The following is a 9,951-nucleotide window of genomic DNA, read 5'->3' on the forward strand; positions in this document are numbered from 1 at the left end:
TACACACACACACATACACATGTTTACACATATGTTGGTATGTGTGCTTTTCTCCTTATTCCATTTTGTCCCTCCTTTATTTGCAGGCTACCATATTTGGATGTAGAAGACGGAACAGGAAATGGTGGTAACTTGATGACATCAGCAGGGGGAGTACCATCATCGGCAAGTGGAGCCAGTGGAGGTTCAGTGGGGCCTGGCAGCGGGGGGCCTGGAGGAACTGTAGGCGGTGGTGGTGTCGGGTCATCAAACACAAAGGATGGCTGTTCTCAGCCACAATCTGGAGTAACCCCTACTGGAGGGGACTGCCTGTCGGAGGCAAATGGTTCCAACCTCTCCATGTCAGATATTCTTCCACCCCTCATCAACGCCAGATCGAACAAGACCAGGAAACTGTAAGTAGTAGTGACGGTGATGGTGGTAGTATTTTATGGTTGTTTATTGCTCTGCTGGTGGTGCTCGTGTTGTTGTGGTGGTCATGCTGTAATGATTGTTGTTGTGGTGCTAGTGTTTGTTGTTTTAGTGGTGTTGTTTAGTTGGATATGATGGATGTTTGGTGATATGATCTCCTAACATACAACTGGTTTCTCACTGAACATGAGTAGCAACCAAGGTAGAAGATGAGATATTGTTCTCTCTGATAACGAGAATCAGAGGATTGCTTGTTGTAGTTTCACATATATATATAGATGAGGTCACAGAATTGATATTTATGCCTTACGTTATCATATTTTTTGCAGTTAATTTTTAAAATAATGAAAATTTTAATTAAACAAATTTGTCCTTATTAATCTAGTATTTGGAATATGAATCAGTGTGGAAATTTGATGGTTAGTTTTAATTTACATCATTTTAAAATATAGAACTTGGGCAGTTTTTGGTGGGTTGATATTAAAAGCGGTCAAGACAGTATGTAACATTTCTACCGGTGCATCTGAAATGGTCAGAGGTAAAGAAGAAATATTGGTTCGGTCCAAGGAGGGTAGTAGTGTTGTGGATTTTAGGCACCATGTTTGGGAGTAGGGGAATGATCTGGGTTGGGTGCCAGGAATAGTAGAACAGCTGTTCTAGTGATGACAGAGGGCAATGGTGAAGATGTAGCGGCTGAGAAGCTTTGCTAGAGGAAGAGGATGATTGATGCTGCCTTAGAGCTGATGGTTCAGCAGGGGTAAGAAAAAGAAGATTTACCCTATATGTAAATGTGTGTGTCTGGTGTGTATATACATATCTATGTATACTGATATTTATGTGTGTATATATATATGTATGTATGTATGTACCCTATATGTAAATGTGTGTGTCTGGTGTGTATATACATATCTATGTATACTGATATTTATGTGTGTGTATATATATATATATGTATGTATATATATGTATGTATGTATGTATATATATATGTATGTATGTATGTATATATGTATGTATGTATATATATATATATATATATATATATATATAAAGCACCCACTACACTCATGGAATGGTTGGCGTTAGGAAGGGCATCCAGCTGTAGAAACATTGCCAGATCAGACTGGGCCTGGTTCAACCTTCTGGCTTCCCAGACCCCAGTTGAACCATCCAACCCATCCCAGCATGGAAAGCAGACGCTAAACGATGATGATGATGAGATATACAGCACTCAGCCTGTTTGACTGGAGTTAAATGTAATTACTAACATTTTGACCCAGCTCCAGATGAGTCAAAGTTCCTTGGGCACATAGGTCACAGGAGGCTGCCCAAGTCATGCTGAGCTCAGTCAAACTTCTATATATATAAAACTCAACTTGTGTGTCTGTGTGTTTAACTTTTGGATCTACCAAGTTTCATTATTAAGGATGGAAAGTAGTGTGTAGCAAATCTATTTGTATAAAGCTGAAGTTGTCTGTGTGTGGCAGGTTTAGTAGCCTTCAACTAGCACTTATCTCCTCCGAGACCCTGCAGCGCAAGTTGACCAAAATTAAGAGTATGATAGAAGGCGGCTTGCTCTTCATTCTGTAGAAGATAAAATTCAAATCGGACCATGTTAACACCAAAAATTATTTACATCAAAAAGGTGCTTTTTTTTCTATGAAAATCCCTATTTTTTACGATTCTTTGACTGCTGTGTCACCATTTTTCAGTGTATTTCAACGAGAAAAATGTTCACTAAAAGAGAATAACAAGCTACATAATGCAAAATTTATACTTTTCAAAAATTCCAATTCTAAAGGGTGGAAACAAACCCAAGCAACACCGGGTGGGTGTTGGACCCACTAGTATTAAATAAATGTGTATATATGTATGCACACATATATATGAACATATGTTTATGTGTGTGTTTGTATACATATGTAGAAGATACATACACACAAACGTTTGTATCTACATGCATGTATGTGTAGGTGTGTGTTGTAGCTGATGTTGTGGTGTTCAGCATAAATTCATTATTTCTTTACCTGACTTGGTTCATATTTTGATATCGTTGCCGTCCGTCATTGCCTCTTTCTTCTCTTTCGTTCCTGTCTTTCCTTCTTGTGGCCATTCTTCTCCTCCTACTTCTTCCTTTTCTTTTTTTCTTCTTTCATCCTCCTTCCACCTCCCCCTCCTCTTCTCTTTGTTTTTGTTCTTATTTTTGCTATGTTGATGGTGATGGTATCACTGCTATAAATGTCACCTGTGATGATGTTGTTGGTCTTGTTTTATGGTCACTGGTACAATGACAGCGATAATAATGATGATGATAATAATAATAATGATAATAATAAATTTGCTATTACTGCTGTTGATGATGATGATGCTTTGCTGCCATTGTTGTATGCAAGTGCCACTTAGCACCTTGGGATTATTATTATTATTATTGAGTAAGAGAGCAGTGCATGCCATCAAAGTGACACTGGGGTAAAATATACGAAGCCCAGTATACCCATCATGACTACCCGTCTGATAAGGGTACACCAGGCACATGCATCACAACCATATGTTCGCGACATGGTAATCTCATAACAAGACAAACAGCGCACGACCTCGCAGGTGGGGCCCAGCCAGAATTCTCCTCTGGTTGGGTAACCCATCCCACTCAAAAGGTCCCTGACTAAGGGTTGTCCAAGGATGTTGAACGAAACACCCATGCGTCCAGAGGTGAATCATTCAAACCCCAAAGAATCCCTCTCAACACATGGCTATGATGCTCCCACACTACTTCTGCTCGTGATCAGAGATGCACATATCGTCAGCCACTAAGGGACATGCTCAACTGGTTATGGTCAAACAACTGACAAGATTATTATTATTATTACTAAGGTGGTGAGCTGGTAGAATCGTTATTGCACTGGATGAAATGCTAGTGGTTGTTTGCCTATCGCTACGTTCTGAGTTCAAATTCTGCTGAGGTTGATTTTACTTTCCATCCTTTCGGGGCTCAATAAAAATAAGTTCTATTTGAAATCAGGGGTCAAATACAATCATCCGCTCCCCCAAAATTGCTCTCCCTATGGCAAAATTTGAAACCCTTATTATTATTATTATTATTATTATTATTATTATTATTGGTTTCAGACGAGGGAGTAAGTTGATTATGTCGACCCCAGTACTCAACCGGTACTTATTTTGGCAACCCCAAAAGCATGAACGGCAAAGTCGACCTCGTTAGAATTTGAACTTGGATCATAACAATTATTATTATTATTGTTATTATTATTATTATTATTATTATTATTCTGTTAGTGCTGTTGTCATCTCTCCTCGTGGTCGTTTTTTTATATTTTGTTGCTCTAAGTGCCACTTATGATGATGATGATGATGATGTTGTAATCTTCTTCTTGTTGATGATGATGTAGTCTTCTTGTTGTTGCTGATGTTGCTGATGATGATGACTGATAAATTTACTGTCACTAAATGTTGTTTGTGGTTCTCATAAAAAACACCATCCGAGCGTGGCCGTCTGCCAGCCTCGTCTGGCACCTGTGTCGGTGGCACATAAAAAAACACCATCCGAGCGTGGCCGTCTGCCAGCCTCGTCTGGCACCTGTGTCGGTGGCACATAAAAAACACCATCCGAGCGTGGCCGTCTGCCAGCCTCGTCTGGCACCTGTGTCGGTGGCACATAAAATCACCCACTACACTCTCGGAGTGGTTGGCGTTAGGAAGGGCATCCAGCTGTAGAAACACTGCCACATCTGACTGGCCTGGTGCAGCCTTCGGGCTTCCCAGACCCCAGTTGAACCGTCCAACCCATGCTAGCATGGAAAGCGGACGTTAAACGATGATGATGATGATGATGATAATGATGATGATGATGATGGTGGTGGTGGTAGTGTAGTCTTGCCATTTATGTTGCTGCTGCTCCTGATGATGACGGTGATAAATTTGCTCTCATTAAACGTTCCTTGTTGACGATGATGATGATGATGATGATGTTGTCTTGCTGTTGGTGTTAACGATGATGACGATGATGATGTTTTTTTTTGTGATTGTTGTTTCTGATGATGTTGCTTGTGATGATGATATTGATGTTAAGATATATATATATGTATGTGTGTGTATGCATGTATGTATGTATATACATATATATATATATATATATATGCTCTCGTTGCTGTTGGTGATTGTATAGTCTTGTCTGTGATTGCTGTTACTGATGATGATGATGATGGCATAATACATACACACACACACAACTATGCATACACACACACATATGTATGTATGTATATATGTGTGTGTGTGTGTGTGTGTGTATTATATATATATATATATATAAGAAAATTTCGATAGGTGAATGAATTATCCTATGTTTACCGTCAACATGGAAAATTCGATGAACCGATACCAGGGTAGCAAATTCACGTCAGAAACACGGTTGAAGCGACCTGTCCAAGGGCAGAAACTCCGGATTCATGTGCAGAAATTTGTGTGTTATATATGAATAAATAAATAAATGGAGTTGAACGAAGATGTTAACAAAATTCCTTTACTCTCGACATATGTTTCGAAGACAACATGGTTTTATTCCAAAGGAATAAACGATGTAAGATGCAATCTTCTCATCAGGAAAGAAAGGGAGCCTCTCTCAACAACAAGACATTATAACAAGTATGATGACTGCCTAAATAATAAACAGAACGTTATTAAGTATTTATTATTAATACTATTCTTATTATTATAATTGTATGAGGGGTTGGAATTAGCAAGATTAATGCTGGAACACCCGGGTGAAGAGCCTTTATTTAGCATCTTGGTATTGTGAAAAGATATAATTTGTGAAAGATTTCTAGTGTTAGAGAAAGCGATTCAAACTTTGTGGGAATTAATAATAGAATAATATCTAGAATTCTTGGGAAAGTTCCTAGCAACAGCTTCACGGAGCTGCAAGGGAAGGTTCGATTTAATTTGTTTTCCGAAAGGGATTACGAACCAGATACAGTTCTTAGTGACTTTTGAATTGTACGTAGTGTTATTTGTAAAAATAAGGGGAAAAATTTCTGGGTTGGAAATTTGGGGTTAAATAGCGCTTACCTCCCCTGGTCTGTAAAGAATTTATATTATGGACAGCAGTGGTTTTCAACCAGGGTTCCGCAGAAACTTGGGGTTCCGCCAGCACAGTCCAGGGGTTCCGCAAGAAGTTACAAAACTGCTAAAATCGGCAGTCATTTTTAATTCTCCTGTGCAGATATGTGTGCATAAGACTATTAAATTATTGCACAGGGGTTCCTTGAGCCAGTGGAATGTTTCCTTGGGGTTCCGCTCCAGCAAAAAGTTCGAAAAGCACTGGTGTACAGAAATTTGGAGTTAAATAACGCTTACCTCCCCTGGTCCCTAAAGAATTTATATTAAGTATTGGACTGCAATACGTAATATAGGCGCAGGAGTGGCTGTGTGGTAAGTAGCTTGTTTACCAACCACATGGTTCCGGGTTCAGTCCCACTGCGTGGCATCTGGGGCAAGTGTCTTCTACTATAGCCTCGGGCCGACCAAAGCCTTGTGAGTGGATTTGGTAGACGGAAACTGAAAGAAGCCTGTCGTATATATGTATATATATATAGGCGCAGGAGTGGCTGTGTGGTAGTAGCTTGTTTACCAACCACATGGTTCGGGTTCAGTCCCACTGCGTGGCATCTTGGGCAAGTGTCTTCTACTATAGCCTCGGGCCGACCAAGCCTTGTGAGTGGATTTGGTAGACGGAAACTGAAAGAAGCCTGTCGTATATATGTATATATATATAGGCGCAGGAGTGGCTGTGTGGTAAGTAGCTTGTTTACCAACCACATGGTTCCGGGTTCAGTCCCACTGCGTGGCATCTTGGGCAAGTGTCTTCTACTATAGCCTCGGGCCGACCAAAGCCTTGTGAGTGGATTTGGTAGAGGGAAACTGAAAGAAGCCCGTCGTATATATGTATATATATGTGTGTGTGTGTTTATGCGTCTGTGTTTGTCCCCCCTAGCATTACTTGACAACCGATGCTGGTGTGTTTAGATCGACCCCAGTGCGTAACTGGTACTTATTTAATCGACCCCGAAAGGATGAAAGGCAAAGTCGACCTCGGCGGAATTTGAACTCAGAACGTAACGGCAGATGAAATACCTATTTCTTTACTGCCCACAAGGGGCTAAACATAGAGGGGACAAACAAGGACAGACAAACGGATTAAGTCGATTATATCGACCCCAGTGCGTAACTGGTACTTATTTAATCGACCCCGAAAGGATGAAAGGCAAAGTCGACCTCGGCGGAATTTGAACTCAGAACGTAACGGCAGATGAAATACAGCTACGCATTTCGCCCGGCGTGCTACCGTTTCTGCCAGCTCGCCGCCTAGAAATAATCAACAACAAACAAATTTCGTCAATATTTAAAAAAAATTTCTTTATATATTTGTGTATGTGTGTATGCATGTGTTTACATATATATATATATATATATATGTGTGTGTGTGTATATATTTAAGGTGTATAATTGCAGTTGTTGTTGTGGTCATTTATGTTGTTTTTTGTTATATTGATTATTATTATTGTTACTTTTCTTCATTGCCGTTGGTGTTGTTGTTATTGTTCAGCTGCAGGTCAGCTCCGATCAAGCAGACCTCTGTATCACAGGCACTCCAGCCGTGACCACCCTGTCTCTGTAGTTTACAGACTACAGTATATGCATCAGATGTATATATCCGAGGGGGGGGGGATTTGGCTGCTATTTCTAGCAAATTGATTGAGGCTCTTTTGTAGTTTTTGTTGGTATTGCTTTCCATATTGAGGCTGTTGTTGTTGTTGTTGTTGAAGTAATTTTCGTTGTTGTTGTAGATGTTGTCTATTTATTTCATCTTTAAATATGACTTTATGACCAACCTAAGACATTTATATCTTTGTATGTATACATTTCTCTAAATGTGTTTTGTGTGTGTGTGTGTATATATATATATATACACACAAACACACATATATGCGTGTGCATACACACACACACATACTCATTTCTATATTTTCCTAAGTATATATCCATGTTTGTCTCTCATGTGTATGTGTGCCTATCTGTACATATATGTATGTGTGTGTGTGTGTATATTTATATATACACACTCATATATAAGTGTGCATACACATACACACACACACACACTCATTTCCATACTTGTATCCATGCTTATCATGTGTATGTGTGCCTATATATACATATATGTATGTGTGTATATATATCTATATATATATATATATATATATATATATATGTATGTGTGCATTGTATATATGTATGTGTGTATGCATGCTTGTATGTCTGTGTATATATATATATCAAATGAAATAAAAAACACAACACAAAGGATGTTGCGGTACACCTGTTTCGAGCTTTATAAAACAACTTATTCTTACATCAATGTATAATCGACATAACAGATAGTTTAAAGAAGCCCTCATCAGCCGCATGCAATTGCTACACCAAAGACTTGTATCACATTATGAAAGGTCTGAGAAAGAACATTTGGTATTATTTATAATGGTAGGTAAACTGAGTATCACTGAGAAAGTATGTTTGTAAATCTTCATAATCAAATAGGTGTGCAGGGTATTATTGGACTTCGGAAATCCGTCCATACTGTATCATCAGTCAATATAGAGTGAATGTTGAGTAGATTCCAGTGGGTTCATTCCTCTTATTTCCTTCCCCTACAAGAGGAATGAACCCACTGGAATCTACTCAACATTCACTCTATATTGACTGATGATACAATATGGATGGATTTTTGGAGTCCAGTAATACCCTGCACACCTATTTGATTATGAAGATTTACAAACATACTTTCCCAGTGATACTCAGTTTACCTACCATTATAAATAATACCAAATGTTCCTTTACGGACTTTTCATAATGTGATACAGATCTTTGGTGTAGCAATTGCATGCGGCTGATGAGGGCTTCTTTAAACTATCTGTTATGTTGATTATACATTGATGTTAGAATAAGTTGTTTTATAAAGCTTGAAACATATGTACCACAACATCCTTTGCGTCCTGATTTTCATTTATTTCATTTGATACATATATCCTCTCACCTATGCTACTAGCTGGCATATACAGGTGCTTACATTTATCAAGTATTCACCTTGAATTTATATATATATATATATATATATATATATATATATATAATATATATATATATATTATATATATATATATATACACACACACACATAGGCACATATGTGGATAATGTTCAAGGTGTGTATGTATATACACACACATGTATAGATTCACATTTATATACATACACACACATACTCAAGCAGGTGTACACACACACACACTCAAGTACACGAATATACCTATATAGTTATATATGTACGTACACACAAATATACTCGTACATAAACACACACACAATCACACACACACACATTTATGCATATTTCTGTTACATATATTTAGCATCACACACATACACACAGGTATTTTTTATTTCCTTATTTTATTTTTTTAGTTGCTCTATTTCTTTTAATCCTGTCTCCCCCTGCTAGTGTCCATTAGTCTGGATTGTAAGTTGTGTGTGTGTGTGTTTGTGTGTGCGTGTGTGTGTGTGAGAGAGAGAGGGTAACTGGCATTGGATGTATATGACTGCATGTGTGACATTGTGCGATTGAGTTTGTGTAAAGAGAGGTTGTGTGTGATGTGTGTATATTATTGGTTTCTGTGTGTGTGTGTGTAGCTATATACATTGCATGTGTGAATGTGTGTATGTCGCTATATGCATTGCTTGTGTGTGTGTGTGTGTGTGTGTGGTGTGACTGTGAGACTGTGTGTGTGTAGCTATATGCATTGCTTGTGTGTGTGTGTGTGTGTGACTGTGAGACTGTGTGTGTGTAGCTATATGCACTGCTTGTATGTGTGTGTGTGTGTGTAGCTATATGCATTGCTTGTATGTGTGTGTGTGTGTAGCTATATGCATTGCTTGTATGTGTGTGTGTGTGTAGCTATATGCATTGCTTGTATGTGTGTGTGTGTGTAGCTATATGCATTGCTTGTATGTGTGTGTGTGTGTAGCTATATGTATTGCTTGTATGTGTGTGTGTGTGTGTAGCTATATGCACTGCTTGTATGTGTGTGTGTGTGTGTGTGTGTGTGACTGTGTTTTATTAATAACACCAGGCCGAATGTGAAGTAATGGGCAAGAAATTTCAGTTAACCCCATATCTTAAGATTTCGTGTTTTGTAGTACAAAATTAATTACCTTACACTCTTCAGTAGAGACACACCAACGATATATAAGTGAAAGATACATATACATACCAATAAATTTCTGCGTACAGATACTAGTATATATATGCATTTCCCGCATATATGTTCTTCTCCATTACCTTACCTTAGAGAGCAAATTTAGAGTGGCTTGTAAACATTTAACATCTACTTCTAGTGTATAGGCATTTGCATTCCAGCGCCCTTAGTTATAATTATATTTTTATAATTGTATACTTAAAGATTTTAT

General features: G+C 38.3%; 1 protein-coding gene across 2 annotated transcripts in view; it reads left to right on the forward strand.

The window, feature by feature from the left end:
- Positions 1-9,951, forward strand: part of LOC115226189 (STAGA complex 65 subunit gamma) — a 43,902-nt gene that overhangs the window by 16,870 nt on the left and 17,081 nt on the right. For both annotated transcript variants that reach the window (XM_036514954.1, XM_029797196.2), the window contains exon 10: positions 87-395. In XM_036514954.1, the coding sequence (XP_036370847.1) occupies positions 87-395 (309 nt within the window). The remainder of the gene's footprint in view (positions 1-86; positions 396-9,951) is intronic.

This window comes from Octopus sinensis, linkage group LG29 (assembly GCF_006345805.1).
Source record: "Octopus sinensis linkage group LG29, ASM634580v1, whole genome shotgun sequence".
In the NCBI taxonomy this organism is placed as follows: domain Eukaryota; kingdom Metazoa; phylum Mollusca; class Cephalopoda; order Octopoda; family Octopodidae; genus Octopus; species Octopus sinensis.